Source organism: Psammomys obesus, unplaced genomic scaffold, assembly GCF_907164565.1.
Source record: "Psammomys obesus unplaced genomic scaffold, mPsaObe1.curated_primary_1811, whole genome shotgun sequence".
Classification (NCBI taxonomy): domain Eukaryota; kingdom Metazoa; phylum Chordata; class Mammalia; order Rodentia; family Muridae; genus Psammomys; species Psammomys obesus.
In genome coordinates this window covers 53,422,256-53,439,087 of record NW_026585895.1, presented here as the reverse complement: position 1 = coordinate 53,439,087, position 16,832 = coordinate 53,422,256, and the positions used below count along the sequence as shown (strand labels likewise).

The window sequence follows — 16,832 nt, the reverse complement described above, 5'->3', positions numbered from 1 at the left end:
ACTACAAGCTATAGCTGGAATAAACCCTTCCCTCCTCAGGTTGCTTTTGGTGCTTGTGCTTTATCACAGCAATAGAAACCTTAACCAAGACAGGCACCCACGCCAGCTGCCTCAATCCTGCCTTGCTGCCCTCCAGCAGCAACAGTGAGAGACCCTTGGACCTGAATGCTGGCAAAATTATGGTGCAGAGGAGAGAGGGAAAACATGACATGGTTCCCACAAAACTGTATTAACCAGAAAGGGGTGAACCTGGAGCAAGCAGGAGCCCCTCAGAGAGCCACGAGCCCTGCAGCACCTCGGCAGAGGCATCTACGGTAGGAAGAGAAGGCAGCGGGGGACTCAGCCAGACCCAGCTCAGGCTACTCACCATGTGATGGTGCACTGGGAAATCAAAGGTGTACTCCTCGCCTAGCAGCCTGCTGTAGGCGTAGTCCCTGTGTGCCTGGTTTCCATAGGCTCCATAGTAGTCGTAGTCAAGGACCTGTGACAGAAAAGAGGCCAGCTCCCACTCTCCATTCCTCTTCCTCCCTCCTTGTGGCCTGAAGATAGAATGCCCCCACCCCAGACTCATACGTGTGAGTGCTTGGTTCTCAACAGGGGGTTGTGGGATGTTTCAGAGGTAGAGCCTTATTGAAGTAAATGGGTCTGTGGAGGATGGGAAGTTGAGACGTCATAGCCCAGCCCCACTTCCTTCCTGCTCTTTACTTCCTGTCTGAAGACACAGTGTGGCCCAACGCCTGGTGTTCCTGCCACCATGACTTCCCTACTGTGCTGTTGTGTCCTGCTGATACAAAGGTCTCCTCCCTTAGGCTATTCGGTCACAGCAATAAGAACAATATCTTCCTCACTCCCTCTCTCCTCTCTCCTCCCTCCCAGAATGAACATGATACAGGCCTGGTCCTGGCCTCCACAAAGCTCCCCCTGGGACAGTTAGTGAGTGGGTCACAGATGATGCACGGAGATTGCATGGCTCGGGTAACAGAAGGATACCTGCTCAAATGACAGTTTATTCCCTGCCTTTCTGGGTCTGACTGGAGGGCAGGGAAGAGACTGGATACCAAGTGAACTTGGGCCACTGTGAGGGCCTCCACCCGATCCCAGGACATCAGGTGGACGCTGAAAGTGTGGGTGGGAACCAGCACAGTGATGGCTGCAGGTACTGTTGCCATGAAGATTCGTGACACCTCCAGTCCCCATTGACAGTACCCACAGCTCCTAAGGAGGGCCACCTATTCTACAGATGGAGAATGAGAATCCCAGGCAGCGAAACCCACCCCAAGATATAGATCAGGCTACAGAGTCAAGGCTTGAAGCTGGGTAGGCATGACTGGTGTCTACAGCTAACTCTGGGGAAGGCTCCAGTGTCTGGGTCCTCTCCATGATTTTAGCTTCCCCTGAGTTCTGTCACCTGTTAGATGCCCCCCCCACCTCTGTGACGTCAGGCTCTGAGTGGTTTCCTCCTCATTGCTGGGGTGAATAAAGGAGCTATGGATCTCATCTCCCAAAGCTGCAACTCTAACCACAGGCTTTGTCTCCTTCTCAGGGGTAACAGAAGCTCCTGGAGTGGGGGGTCTGCCTCATTAGCCTTGCATGTCCAGCCCCCAAAGGCCCCTCCCAGCACCTCTTCCTCCCCAGACAGGCATACTTCCCCTGGCCTCTAAACCCCTAGTAGGACTATCCCATCTGCTTCAGTCCCACAGGCTTTCCAGACTGACTCCTGGGTGGGGTATAAAGTCTTCTCATCTGGGGACCAAGGGGCTTCCCATCCTACACAGTGCCACTCCCTGCCTAAGGACAGAGGGGCTGAACCCATCCTGCCTCCTCTGCCTCCAGAGATCAATAAAGGAAAGACTCTGACCCTAGGACTGAGCCCTGGTTGCATATTAATGATTCCATCACCCCTAAGGATACCCTGCAGTGAATTATGGACCTGGGTTACTGAGGAGGAGGAAGCCTGTCACACTGGAATGGGGTAGATGCCATACCAGCAGGAACCTAGATGTAGGCCTCAAAGCCTCTGTGGCCTGCTCCCAGGGGCTTTCCTGGGAGGCTCTAAGGAGGCCCCTACAGAATCCCAGAGGCCAGCATGTGGGATGGTTCACTGGATAAACTGACACACAGAGGCACAATTCCTCCCACTAACAACAACTAACAGTTGGTGTTGCCAAATATACATTCTGAACAATGTGTGAAAAGAGCCTGCATTCCTTCTAAAACCAGGGGATCTTCCATTCTGTCAAAACTGTGGGTCTGTGCTGGCATCAAGTGCTTGCCTGTGTGGACCTGGAAAGCCTGACCACTGCAAGCAGGCCCGGAACAAAGCCTTTGAAGGTGCCTCACCACTGAGGTGCTGATGACTCGTTCAGGTTGGTACTCAGCTTCCTGGGTGCAGATGACTGGCCTATCTCCACAGCCTGAGGAACACTGGATCAGCCTGACTTGGGTAGCTGGAGGATGCTGAGATGAGGGGATGAGAGGCCCAGGGCCAGGCACCATCACTCACCGGAGCTGTTTCTTGGGGGCTGAACCATCCTGGCCGTTCCCAGCCCTGTCGCTCTTGAAACACACAGCCTTGTTGAAGCAGCTCCTGGATGGAGACAGAGAAGGCCCATGACACAAGGCCACACAGAATGCAGGGCACCCATCACTTATGCCTAAGAGTACTCAAGGAGACAAGGTCCTCAGCCCTGGTCACTGCTCCTTCCCAGAGCATTTTTTTGCCTCGAAAGAGTCCGTAATCAAACTGGGTGTGGTGGTGCATGCCTGTAATCCCAGCACTCGGGGAGGCAGATACAGGCAGATCTCTGTGAGTCCGAGGTCAGCCTGGTCTACAAAGCCAGTCCAGGACAGCCAAGGCTAAACAGAGAAACCCTGTCTCAAAAGAACAACAACAACAAAAAATCCGTACCCTAGAGAACGACCTGTGCCCCCAACAGCACATATGCTGAAGCCCAAACCACTGTGTGATAGTCTGGAGACTAAGCCTGTGGGGAGAGCATTAGGGTTAAATAAGGTCACAGAGTGAGTCCCATTCCCAGAGGGCTGGTCCCCTTCCAGGAGGAGGAGGACCTGCCAGGATGTGCTCTGCTCTAAGTGGACATAGCAAGACAGTGCTTGTCCTCAGCCAATAGGGCCTTGGTCAGGAACTAAGCCAGGGACAACTTGATCTTGAATCGTCCAGAACACTGAGACTATGATGGGAAGTCGGTCTCTCCCTAGGCATGGCCTGGCTGCTTCTCTGACACATACCTGTGCATGCTTGCCACACCATCTACTACCCAGACGCATCTCCTGCACAGCTGCAGCACCTCGGCAGACTCCTGTGTCAGTTTTCACGTGTGTGTGTGTGTGTGTGTGTGTGCGCGCGCGCGCGCTCGTGCGTGCGCGCACATGTGCCCACGTGTGTGCACACGTGTGTGGAGGACAGGAAAACCTTGGAAGTCATTCCTCAGGTGCTGTCCTCCTTGTTTTCTGAGACAGGGTCTCTCATTGAACCTGAAACTCACTGACCAAGCTAGGCTGGCAGGCCAGGGAGCCTCAGGGAGCCTCCTGTTTCTGTCACCCCCATTCCTGGACCATAAACATAAGCCATCATGCCAAGTTTTTGTTTTGGTTTTGTTTTTGGTTTGGCTTTTTGAGACAGGGTTTCTCTTTGTCACCCTGGATGTCCTGGAACTCACTCTGTAGACCGGGCTGGCCCCGAACTCACAACAATCCACCTGCCTTGCCTCCTGAGCGCTAGGATTAAAGGCATGCCACACCCGGCTCATGCCCGTTTTTCCTATGTGGGTGGTAGGGATTCAACTCGAGTCTCCATGCTTACATGTAAACACTGACTGAGCTGGCTCCCCGACCCTGCTTTTCAGGACATCTGCCTCTCCACTGCGCCTACCGCCCCAGCAGGAGCTAGCCTTCCCAACCCCAACCACAGCACAGCACCCCACACAGGACGCAGGGAATGCGGGCTGACAGTGTCTGCCACCCCAACACCCCAGGGCCCTCCTAGCACCTCAGCTTGTTCATGCCCAGTTTACCTCGTGCAGGGGGTCTCTCCTCATGTTTCGGCCTGCCAGCGGTTCATCATGTGGGAAGACAACAGCGTAGTTCTTGGCATAGGACTCATGGCTGCGCTCTCGAATCCAGCGCAGGTTGTCCGTGAGTGAGTGGTGGAAACGCCTGCGACCAAGGAAGGGCATGGATCACTGCTTGTAGAAACCTGTCAGGGATCCAGTCTGCAGCCAGCCTGGGCCAGGGCTAGCCTCTTTACTCAGTCACAGTTACCCAGCTAAGGATCAACTGGTCCATGGTTGATCTCTGTCAGGTTGGGTAAAGCAACACACGTGAGCACCCAAAACGCCCTGGGGAGAAGGGTGGTCCATTTTCCCATTTCACAGATGCAGAAACTGTGGCTGAGAGGAGAGGAAGGACTAGCCCAGGGCCACACAGCTGGGGGTCTCAGGATGGGCCACTGAGACCAACCCGTCCTGCTGTGGAAGAAGCAGCTGCTGTGGTCTGGAGGCCCCTGGTGCCGCGCAAGCCCTGGACCCTCCTTGCAGCTGGGATCTAGACATATCCAGGACCCAGTGCTGGCTGCCCTACCAAAATGTCCCTTACTGAGGGTGCCTCAGAGACAAGGGTGAAGGAGCACATTACGTCCGTGACCTAGTTACAAACAGGTGGCTCATGAGGAAAAAATGGTCACAGAGGACAGACAGTTAGGCTCTGATTCATGCCACCCTCCTCTGACTCTCTCTACATCTGTCTCTCTGTGTCTCTCTGTCTGTCTGCCTATCTGTTTCTCTCTCTCTCTCTCTCTTTCTCTCTCTCTCTCTCTCTCACACACACACACACACAGGCTTGGAGCCCACAGTGGGGCCTCAGGTACACTGCACAGGTGTAGGTGATCCTGGCTGATGTGGTCCCTGTTGCTGGCAGGGTAGCGCTGAGGATGGCCCTGTGGGTTTGGCTGCACAGCTGAAGGCGGTCAAGTTGCTCCACTCTGTTTGCAGTGGGAGGAGTGTGAACAGGCCCTTCCCTGAAGCCCCTTCCAGCTGCATCATTTCTAGAACCTTCTTCTCTGGGAGGAAAGCATGGACACGGCTGCAGACAGTCTCTGAGGGGATATAGAGCAGACCTCACAGCACCAGAAGCCGGGTTGGGGGTGGCACTCCGGGGTTCTCAGAGTCAGCCATCTGTCTTCATGGTGGCAGACGTCACCTCCCCCATGGGTGCAATGTTCCCATCCAGGCAAGAAGAGACAAGCTGGCAGCGCTGTGGGACATCCTGAGCTGAGCCAGCAGCCGCCTTACCCAACTCTGCCCCCATGTCAGGCCAATAGGGCAGCTGGGTCCCTAGAGGAGACTCTTGACCAGGAGCACATACTAACTGCAGACAGAACAGGCTGAGAAGCAGCCTCTTGCCCAGGTGCTCAGTGTCCTGCGGTGCCTTGTATGGCCCCAGCAATGGGCCACACTACCCAGGTCACTGACTATTCTAAGAATGGGACATGGAGGCTGGGTCAGACAGAATGGGGAGTCTCCTGTTTCTTGCTTGGGAGCCCTTGCAAGCCATGGAGCCCTAAGATGCCTTCAGGCTCTTCCCATCAGCATTTGGCCCAAGCCTCATGGTTCGGTGCCCATGGCTTTCCCACACATCCAAGTCACTCTCTGCACCCGCACTAGCCTGCACGATGTGGCAGAGCCTGCCTGGTGTTGAGTCTGATTCGTGTTTGGCCTTAGATTGAAGGAAGTGCCACTAGACAGAGTCCAGCTTCTATTCCTACACACTGACGGTCCCAGCTGGGCTCTTCTCCCAGCCTCAGGCTCCCCATCTGTGCCATAGAATGCTGGGGTCCTGTTGATGAGGATATGGGTCAGGCAGGACCTAAGCCAGGAGATCCTAGACACCACAGAGGCTGTGGACTGCCAAACCCAAGTGTTCCTCCAGAACGCCTCCCACCCGCCACTGCCTTCTTTTCTCCCACTCTCAATGCTCCCACTCTCAAGAGAGCACCTGGATTTCCAGGAGGTTCCTTTCTAAAACAGCCCTCGCCCCTTCGCCCCTGTGCCAGCCACCATCCTCTCTGGCTCCAGCCACCACACTTGCCTGATGTCATAGCTGTACATGTCCTTCTCTGGACGCCCGTGCATGATCCAGTGGGCCAGCTCCTGCCCGCAGCCACCACCCAGCATCATGCCTGGTGAGGTAGAAGCTCAGGGCTACAGTCTGCTCCCCATGCTCTCCACACCCAACTTCGCACCCCTACCTCCATGGCAGCCCCACCCAAACCCTACTCTCACTTCTGGGTGTTGAGAGGCTACACGCTCTCTGGCAGGACTGCACTCTGCACCACACACCTCCCTATCTCCACACCACCAGGGCTTTCCTCCTGGGCTCAGGAACCTGGAGCCTCGCCCTCGGGTGCCCTCTCACCTGCACTGTTGAAGCCACAGCCAAGGAAGAAGCCACGGAGCTCAGGAGCCTCCCCCATCAGGGGCTTGTGGTCAGGTGTGAAGGATTCTGAAAAGAAGGGGAAGCCTCAGACTCCTCCAGGCCTCAGGCACTTGGGGTAGTGCGTCCTAGGACAACAGGGATGAGGAAGCAGTCCTTGGATACCTCCTATGCAGAAACCTTCCATCCTTATAATCCAAGGTAATACTGTTTCCTCCAGGGGCCTCTCGGATTGCTCCTGCCCTTTTTCTCCTAAGTTCTTGACCTGTGACCTAACCAGCTCTGCCACATGGGCCCAGATTCATCTCAGGAACACTGTCACTGTCCCAGCAACAAGGGGCATTTCTCTGACCCAGCATAGTGCTGCAACTCCCCTCACTGAACCACCATCTTTCTGTGTTACTCTTCACTGAATATTAGGGGCAAGGACCAGGTCTCTCTAAAGGCCATAGACCCGGGGCTTAGTACAGAGGTTAGCCAAGTGTTCAATATGTGCTCTTCAGTGAATGAATGAATGAATGAATGGTCACATTTTCTCTGCTACCAGGGTGCCTTAGAGGAAGTTGCGGCCCTAGTCATGAATTAATCCCTGTTTGACTCCTCAAGCAAGCCACCCTGCCTCTCTGTGCCTTAGTATCCTCTGTTGAATAATCAGGATCCCAGTACTGACTCCACAGGGCTGGGTGAACATTTGTGCCCCGCCTGTCACATGCTCAGCCCTGGAAGGAAGCTCCGAGCAAGACAAATTCCACCCATCAGAGATGACTGGACAGCAAGAAAGACAGAAACCAAAGAGTCAAAATAAGCAAAAAAACGAGGACATCACCTAAAAACACCCCAAGGCAAGCCAGATGCCCCCCCCATCTGTATGGCATGAACTACTACTGCCCAATGTTTTATCACAGGAAAGAAAGCTGCCTGGCTGGGGTCAGCTGTCCCGTCACTCAGCAAAGCCGTGCAGATCCAATCCCAGGTTCTTAAGTTCTGCAGGGAGAGAAGGGACATGCCCATCCTGCTCCCTGGCGGGTTGTCAGAGCCGGGCCCGCTGGAGGGGCACAGTGTCTGAGTTGAGGGGGCAAGGAGCAAGGGGAAGCTTTCAAGTAGTAGGAAGCTGCTGGCACATCAGAGGACAAGGGCAGGGGAGACAAGGCCAAGCACTTGTTCCTGTATACATGGACTCCACAAGAAGGTCCGCCCCTGGATGACAGTTCCCAGACATGCAAGGCCAGAGCTGGAGAGTGTATTGGACACGAGAAATGGTCCTCTTACAGGCTCTGAGAGGCCAACACAGAGAATTCTCTGATCTGCCACACCATACATACTGGCCAAATACGAGCTGAGCAAGTCTCTCAAGGTTCCACATCTGCCCTGCGTGTGTCTGGAAGGACTTGGCATTTGAATGAGCATGCTGAGAGAGGGCTCAAAGCTGAGCCAGACCTGGATGAGCCAACTGAGTTTGGTGCACATCAGAGAGACACTGCACCAAAAAACCAGTGAGGAAGTAGAAGAATGTGGTCAGCAGGGACGATGGCTGGTTACTCTCCCGGTGGAAGGGCCCACGGGGGGGAAGGGGGGAGTGAGGCCTGTGATAGAGCTCAGGAGACCCTCCAGGGTGTGCGGCTAGACTGTGGGAGTGAGGGCAGGGGCAGGCATCTGGGCAGAGTGGCTGCAGAAGGTGATGGGAGCCATGTCCAGGTCTAGAAACATAAGAGAGAAGTCCCAAGCAGATTTGTGGGAGCTGCAGGTAGAAGTTTGGTAAGGGGAGCAGGTATGAAGTACACAGTCCCTCAGATTTTTCACAGAGGCAAGTCTGAGAAACTTAAAAGACATCAGAGCTCCCAGGAGCAGCGTGGGTGGAAGGATTTAAATCGGCCACCTCGGCTCTGAATTCTCAGCCTAGGCCAGTGAGCTCCATCTGCCCCAAGCTTTCCCAAAGTCTGGGGCTGGGACATCTTTGCATTCTGGAGGCCCAAAGCCTCTGAGCTGTCTGGCACGGAGAAAAGCTACACACTCCCAACCCCCATCCCCAAACCTACTCTCACTGCTGAGACCAGACCCAAGTTGCCTTTCCAAGCATACTTCCTCAAAATAGGGCCCCATGGGGGAGTGACAGCTTCCAGCCTAATTAGACAAAGAGAGCCACTCGGGACATTCATGCCCCTGGGATTCTTCCTGTGCTTCTCACCATCGGTCCCACTCTGGCTGAGCAAGGACGTGAGTCACAGCCCTCGCCCACGTCCCAGATCAGGCGTGCTTTCAGCCTGCTCATAGAGGCTAGCTGCCGACTCCATCTGGCCTCCCTGGGACTGCACCCAGTGCCACAGCCACACATGGCAACACAGACTAAGCTGGCTGTTATGTAGTCACCAACCATGTCCAGACAGTGAGGACTGGACTCCCCAGAGAGCCACAGAACCCTCTACCTGGGACCCTTCATCTCTCCTGAGAAGGCCTGGCCACTTTGCCCCATGGAAGTCCCTTGGCCTCCTGGCTCCCCACTTCATCCAGCTTGACTCTAGCCTGTGACTTCTCAGCCCCATGCAACCTTCCTGGCTGGTGTTCTGTCCCTGCTTCTCAGGTGTGGTGCCCAGGGGCTTGCACGCCTATCCTGTTTAGCCTAGCCAGCTGAAGAAGGTTTCCTTCTGTGCTACCTTGTATCTTTCCAAGCTCTCAAAGGACCTGTACTAGAGGCAAAGTTCACCCTATAGAAAAGAGGAACAAGCCCTGAGATTCTGCTGAGACCACCTTTCTACCCTGCCATGTGTCTTTATGTCTCGACCCAGCCCTGACTGGCTCTGTGATGGCTGACGGTGATCTTCAGCTTGGCAGGATGGAAAATCACCCAGGAGGCTAGCCTCTCGATCTAGACTAGGTTAGCCTCGAGGCACGCCTGGGACAGATTTTCTAGGTTAGGTTAATAGAGGTGGGAAGACACACTCTGAAAGTGGACAGCCCCATTCCCCAGGCAGGGGTCATAGCTGAGCACCACATTCAACTCTCGGCCCCACACAGGGCTTCTCCGCCACCTCCAACTGTACCCTTGAACTATGAACCAAAATAAACCCCCTTCTCCCTTAAGTTGCTCTTTGGGGGGCATTTTGCCACAGTAATAGGCAAAGTAACTATTACTTTCCCTATTACTGCTCCTTCCTCCAGGCAGACTACCCTGTGTCTTCTCTGCTTGCCCAAGAAAAAGATGGCCTTTGGCAAGAAAGAGTACACAGAACCTAGGTGTGTGGGGCTGCTGGGCCATATCACACTTATCTCAAAAGCAAGGCTGCCTGCATCTCACACTATCTGTCTCACCCTCGAGGGTCAGCGTGGACCTACGTGCCAGCATTTCCTCATTTCTAGGATCCTCACTCTGGGATGCGACCTGGGCTGCCCGGGTCAGTGGCCACTCTATAACCTACAGGGAGAAAGAGAGCCTGGGAGCTAGCTCCACCCTTCTCAGCCTCTGGAGACCTTCTGGATTCCCTGGCAGGAATCTCTCCGAGCCATCTCCAAGTCTACAGAGTTCTGGCTACCCAAGAACGGGGTAGGGGGAGCAGTGGCTGCAGACCCTGGCAGGAAAGTGAGAACTGGGGTGGAGTGCAGAGCCAGGGCTCCACCGGGTGCTCTTCCTGTCCTCACTCTGCCTCTCATGATGCAAGGACAGGATCCCGCATTTCCATTTTACAGACAAAAACCCCATGTTCTGGGGACAAACGGAGTCTGGAGTTTCAGTGTGGAGGTCAGAGCTTCACGGATACATCGCTGCCCTAGCTAAGCTGGGTTTTCTCCTTGAGAGGAAAATTCAGAGCCACCTGGCTATGCCGAGATAACATGAGACAGTCCCTCTCAGGACTAAAGGACCCTCTGCCCCGGCCTCAGCCTCCCTACTTACCAGGGCCACAGACAGTGGACTTGATCCCTGTCTTTTCTAGCACAGGGACACGGTTAATGGCACCTTCAATGTGCTGGGTGAACACATCCCAGTCCAGGTCAAAGAGGCCAAAGGCAAATTTGTCCGATACCTGTGAAGACAGCACAGGCAATCTGTCAATCCTCCATGAAAAGAACACAGATCCCTTCCAGGCCCGCCTATGACACAGCTCCAGCCCCTAGCCTGGTAGGGCACATGACTGATTTCTACCTGGTCAAAGACAGAGGATGGGACTCATTCGTGGGCCCCCAATCCACCTACACACCTTCCTTCACGGCTCCTCCCACCTAGTTTCCCTGGATTGTTTCTCCAGCTTCTTACCCCTAACCCATGCTCCCAAACCACACAGCACCCACCCTTCTCTGTAGCCTCCCACAGCTCCTACCACAACCTTGCAAAACCCTCCTTGTGCCTGCCCTCCCAACCACTCTCCTGTGCTTGGCCTTCTGACCTCCCTTCTGGTTTTAAGAAGGACAAGTTGAGCTAGTCATGGTGGCACACACCTTTAATCCCAGCACCCAGGGGTACTGGGAGTTCAAGGCCAGCCTGGGCGACATAGTAAGTTCTTGGACAGCTAGAGATACATGGTGAGACGCTGCCTAAAGAGTAAGGGGCCCTGTCTTGAAAGGCATTCTGGAGCTTCTCCTAGGTCACCACAACAATCTCAACAACTTCAATCTGACCTCTCTGGACACCCCATAACCTGATAACTGTATTTGGGGTGTCGTCACCACCTACATTGCACTACTTACCCTGTTAACTTTTTGCTTCTCTCCCAACCTCCAGGCATCTTGAGGCAGGGTTATTAGCTTAGGCTCCCCCACCCTTCCCAGAAGTAAAGTGGCATTTTACCTAGTCATTCTGTCTGTGGACGTGTGGATGAGACAGCTGTGTGTTCCCTTGAGTTGTCCTCTAGCCCACAGGCCCCACCAAGGCCCTGGCGAAGGGCAGGAGGGGCAGGAAAGCCTCAGAAGACCCATCACTGCTGCTGGCAGACCAAGGACTGGGCTGTCTCTAAGTTCCTCTAGAGTCCCAGCTTTGCCTCATGCTGAGGTGGGCAGCAATCCCACCCTAGCTTTTATGTATCCGAGTGACAGCTCTCAGAAACACTCAAGTTGGGTGGGACCAATGCACCTCTGTCTTTTCACCATGGGACCTTTGGAGGGGGGGCGGTCTTACCTCCTCCCAAAAGATAGGGTTGGCCTCATAGCCACCCACAGACAAAGCATCCCCCTGCAGGCGGAGGTAGACAGAAGCATCATGATCTCGGACATTGGGCATGTTCTGGAAGGCAAAGCAGAGAGGCTACAGGCTTCAAGCAGCCCTGGTAGGACTGGCTCCCATGCCCTGAGGTAGGCCCCGCTGATAGACCTGTGGCACCTTCTCCTACCCTGGAGATCTTTATGGAGACAGGCAGAGACAGACAGGGACCCCTTGAAGTGTCCCTGTTCATTTGTGAGCTATAATCAAAGTGTCCAGTTAAGGACTGCTTTCAGAAGCACAGAAATGTTTTCAGTAACCAAATACTGCTTTAAAATAATAACAGTTAGCTCTGCCAGGACCATCACCAGCACTGACCCAGAGCAAAATAGTGTGGGATTGTGGCGACCTCTGGTGGCCAGGGCAGTCTATGCTCCTGTCCCTGCAGAATGGTATCTCTGCCCCTTGGTACAGCCTCTTCCACAGGTCCCTGCCATTCTGAGGACCCAGCAAGTACTCAGCATACACCCTTCTGCCCAGCAACTCTGCGGCTCTCTCTACACGGGAGGCCACCCTACTCTGGTGGGCATTATGGCTCTACCCCCATTTTGTCCTCAGTTCTGGCCTCAATTTATTCTCCTCCAGCTGCTTCCTCTTGGAAGTCATCCTGCTTGCACCTGCCCTTCCTGGTTCTCTGAAGCACGAGCTGCCTAGACTACTCCATCTGTCACCACCATGGTCGCCACAGCTGCTCCACAAGCTCCTGCTAGAGGCTAGTGCCTTGCTCACTACATCACCTTGCTCTGCCTCAGCACAGCCCCATGCACAATTTATTACCCATGCTGCAGAAAAGAAAACAGAGCTGAGGATGTGGCTCAGTTATAGAATGCTTGCCAGCAAGTTTGAAATTCTGGGTTCGATCCCTAGCATGGCCTGAACTAGGAGTGGGAGTGCATAGGATGGCCAGGGGTTCAGGGCATCCTTGGCTACAATACGAGTTCAGAGCACCCTGAGCTACACAAGACCCAGACGGGAAAGACACACAGAAATAAAAAGAGGAGGGGAGAGGAAGTAAAAGATTGCCCAGCAAGATGGCTCACTGGGTAAAGGGAGTTTACCACCAAGCCTGAAAACCCCATGTTTGACCTCTACATGCACACATGCCCAAACAGACAAACACACACACACACACACACACACACACACACACACACACGAATCCATAAATGAAAATAAATAAATAAACGTAATAAAAATGTTAAAGAAAGAAAAGGGAGCTGAGGCTTTGCATGGTGACTGCACTCTCCTGGGCTGGATGGGAAGAGTCTGGCTTCCAGTCCACAGCCTGGGCTCTGGCCCTGTGTTTGGCATCGGGATGGGGACCATTTCCCTTCAGAAGCAGGTGGGACGAGGATGAAAATGTAAGACAGAAAAAACATGCCTTGAGTGGGATCAGCCCATGCCACAAGGAGGTCAGGGCAGAGCTGGCTAGGACCAGGGACCTAGGCAGCTCCCAAAGCTGGGAGAGCTCTTGGCTACCGCAGAAGATGGGCACCTAAGCCTTGCTTGAGCCTTTGCCTGTAGCCAGAGCCTGATGCTGTGAGAAGACAATGTCCTGCAGCACAAGGCTGTCCAATCCAGGGAACTTTCTGAGCTGAAAGGAAGACAGGTGACAGAAACCCCAAGGCAGCTTCCAGCCTTAGGCGCTTCCTCAGCACAGAGTGGGACCACAGAGTCTGAGGCAGGGGTCTACCTCCTGCCTAACCCCAGCATCAGGCAGGGCCAAACTCCAGTGTCCTCCATGTGGAGGGCTGGCGCCTGAGAACTCTCTCATCACACCACACTGTGCCCTGCACAGTCATGAAGCACTGGGGCTGCTGGTCCTATCCAGGCACACAGGGCCCCTGAGTGACCGTGTAACACCCACAGCTTGACTCTGACTTCTACGTTCATGACAAAGGGATGGCCAGCTGCAGTCTGTCCCACTGTTTCCCAGAAGGTGGACTTTGTCAGGCATCAGGGGAAGCTAGTTAGGGGTAAGGGGTGGCGCCCCTCAGTGGACCCCCATGGATAGGTCTCTCTTCCCTGCAGCCTCAACCAGAGACATATTCTCTGCCCTCCTCTACACCTTCCCTGCCTCAGCCCGGCTCTCCTGGAGTCCTTATGTTCAGAGAGTGACACCTCGTGGCCACCTGGAAAGCAGGTCTCCCCACAGCTGTGAACTTTAGTAGCCAGCATGGCCATTCTTCCTTGCACACTTTATACAGTACAAGGTAAGTGTCTTTATAATAAGGACCTACTGTGTGTTCGGGGAGGGAAGTTACCCTAGGATCAGTGGCAAAAACCTACCAGACCCAGGTTTTTGCTGTGCTACCCCCACAGCATTCACACCAGCAAAAAGCCAGGCTTGACACCTTGGAGGTAGGAGAGAGACCAAGGCTGGGGAGGCAGGCCCCAGGGACAAGGCTTCTAGCATGGGGAAGAGGGGTATCCAGGTGTCTCAAAGTGATGTGACCTCTCATACTGTCTCTATCCCACAGCTCTCTGAACTGTCAGTCAAAACCAAACACCATGCTCTGTGACCCTCTCCATCACCTTAAAATCCTCACTGGGGTGTGGCCTCTTCCTTCTCCAGGAAGCCCCCAAAAGATCAACTGGTCCTCCAACCTTGGCTAGGAATATCAGGCAGCCCATGCCCAGCCACATTTGGTTGGCCTAAGGGAGGGGAGCTGAGTGTCTCTGGGTATGGTCCATTGGAACAGGCACTAGTTCTGAACCCAGGAAGCCCTGGGAGAGTCCCCTCCCAGGACTGACTGTCTGTCAGATCGATCCCCCTTTTCTCTTCAGGGAAGAACTGGGTCTCTCTCTGTTTTAACCCCACCACATGGAAGAAGGCCTGGAACATGAAACACCACCCCCAGTTAGTGTTGGCTAGAGACGAGGTTAGATGCCCACTGGAAAGAAGAATTAACAAGTAGATGGATGATGGCAGAACAGAGGAGGGAGCTGGCTGCGATGGCACATGCCTGTATTCCCAGCACTCAGGGAGACAGAAACAGGTGGAACTCTGTGAGTTCAAGGCCAGCCTGGTCTACAAAGTGAAGTCAGGACAGCCAAGGCTACATGGAAAATATCCTGTCTCAGGAAGAAGAAGGAGGAGGATGAGGGAAGAAAAAGGTGAATGGGAAGGGGGAATAGATCATGGATAGGTGGGTAAATGGAAGTCAATAAAGAAGAAGGGATGGAAAGATGGATGGATGGATGGATGGATGGATGGATGGATGGATGAATAAGTAGATAGGTGAATGGCTAGCTAGATGAAAGAAGTCATCAAGGAAGAATGAAAGGTAGTAGGGTAGCAAGAAGAATATAGGGACGAAAACAAATGAAGAATGGGGAACAGAGCAATAAGAAGGATAAAAGAAGACTGGAGAGATAATGCCACAGTTAAGAGCACTAACTGATCTTCCAGAGGACCAGGGTTCAGTTCCCAGCACCCACATGATAGCTCATAGCTGCCTGTAATTCCAAGATCCAACACCCTCACACAGACATACATGCAGGCAAAACACCAAGACACATAAAATAAAGATTGTTTTAAAGGATAAAGGGATGGAAAGAGGAGGATGGATGCATGGGGATAAAGAGAGGGGGAGAGGTAGAAAGAGGAGAGGAGGATGGATGCAGTGAGTTTAGAGGAGTGGTGGAGGGGGCGGAGGGAAGAGGATGATGTGCTCAGATGACCAGTGGAGGGAAGGAGGGAGGTCAGTAACAAGGCACCAGAAAGCTGCCAGCCAACAGCATAGGAAGGAAGAGTTGAGTAGAGCAAGAGAGGGGAGAGAGCAGAGACACCTGGCCCCAGGTCCCTGTGCTACCCCAGGTTGGGGGCTCCTCAGCAGAGGCTCTCAGAGAGTGCCGGGAACCAGAATCCTCTGAGAGAGGACTCGGCATGTTTGGGAGTTCTCTGAAACTCAGGCATGAGACATGAACAAAGCCAGACTGGCTACCTATGGCAGGGCCTGATAGCCCTGGTTACCAGACTGGAGATATCAAGGAGAAGCCATGCCCTGGCGACCAAAGTAACCCACACCATCAAATTGACTGTGCCAACTCATGCACACCACCCAGAAGTCCCCATTGCACAGAAGAGGTAGCTAAGGCTGAGGGCTGGGACATTTGTCGTGTCCCAGCCAGGCGTTAGGGGAGAGTCCTGACCTCTCCAGCCCTCCCACTGCAGAGAACCTGGTGCCATTGCCTACCTGGATCCCCTCAATGCGCTCAGTGACGACATAGGCGTGGTGCATGGCCACCAATGGGACTTTCACCCCAGCCATCTGGCCCACAGTGCTTGCCCACACTCCTGGGGGCAGAATGGAAAGCAAGTCAGCTGCCATCTGAGTGGGCATGAGATTCCTGCCAGTCCTGACTTCCCACCCCAGAGAGAGAGGTCCTTCAGGGGTAGAACCAGAGCCGAGGGCAGTCACAGGAGCACCATTCCACCTGCACAGTTGACCACACAGGGCGTCTGGATGGAGCCATGCTCTGTCTCCACAGCTGCCACCCTCCGCACTCCAAAGTCATCCGTCCGCACTCGGATGCCAGTCACTGGGCAGTTTTCAATGACCTGAGGTGGGAAAAAAAAACTGCACCTAGAACCACGTGAGGCTCTCTGAAGAACTGACTTCCATCCCCAACCTCCTAGATGGGACCAGAGGATGTTGCCTCTGTGAGGAATACTTTCTGATCATATTTTCCTCATTTGGATCAGAGGAATGGAAGCCACATCACAGGAAAGCAGAACCCACTCCCTTCCTTAGGTGGGAAACTTGTACAAATGTGGCAGGAGTGGAGCACTCATCCAGAATAAGAGAGGACCACTGATTGTTCAGGCAAGATTCATTTAAGGAATGGGAAAATGTTTGTAAATCACTGTGGTTCTTGTTTGTGCTTTGTTTGTTTGTTTTGTTTTATTTTGTTTTCGAGACAGGGTTTCTCTGTGTAGCCTTGGCTATCCTGTACTCACTTTGTAGAGCAGGCTACAAAGATCTGCCTGCCTTTGTAGAGATCTGCCTGCCTTTGCCTCCCAGAGTGTTGGGATTACAGGTGTGCACCACCACACCCGGCTCATTTAGGTTCTTAAAACATATAACAAAATGATTTGTGTCTGTTTATTCTTTTGTGGAAACAGAGAGAAATATACTAAAAATGCCCATAGTCCTGCAGGACATTTTTACTTTCCTTTTGCTTTTTTTGTCTT

General features: G+C 53.6%; 1 protein-coding gene across 1 annotated transcript in view; it reads right to left on the bottom strand.

Annotated features, from left to right (window-relative positions):
• The window catches only part of Sardh (sarcosine dehydrogenase), a 62,191-nt gene that overhangs the window by 39,968 nt on the left and 5,391 nt on the right, over positions 1–16,832 (bottom strand). Inside the window, exons 6-14 of the mRNA XM_055600023.1 lie at positions 16,076–16,199; positions 15,835–15,935; positions 11,555–11,659; positions 10,337–10,466; positions 6,433–6,519; positions 6,106–6,196; positions 4,035–4,176; positions 2,504–2,587; positions 368–481 (exon numbers count right to left, since the gene is read on the bottom strand). Coding sequence (XP_055455998.1) covers positions 368–481; positions 2,504–2,587; positions 4,035–4,176; positions 6,106–6,196; positions 6,433–6,519; positions 10,337–10,466; positions 11,555–11,659; positions 15,835–15,935; positions 16,076–16,199 — 978 coding nt within the window. The remainder of the gene's footprint in view (positions 1–367; positions 482–2,503; positions 2,588–4,034; positions 4,177–6,105; positions 6,197–6,432; positions 6,520–10,336; positions 10,467–11,554; positions 11,660–15,834; positions 15,936–16,075; positions 16,200–16,832) is intronic.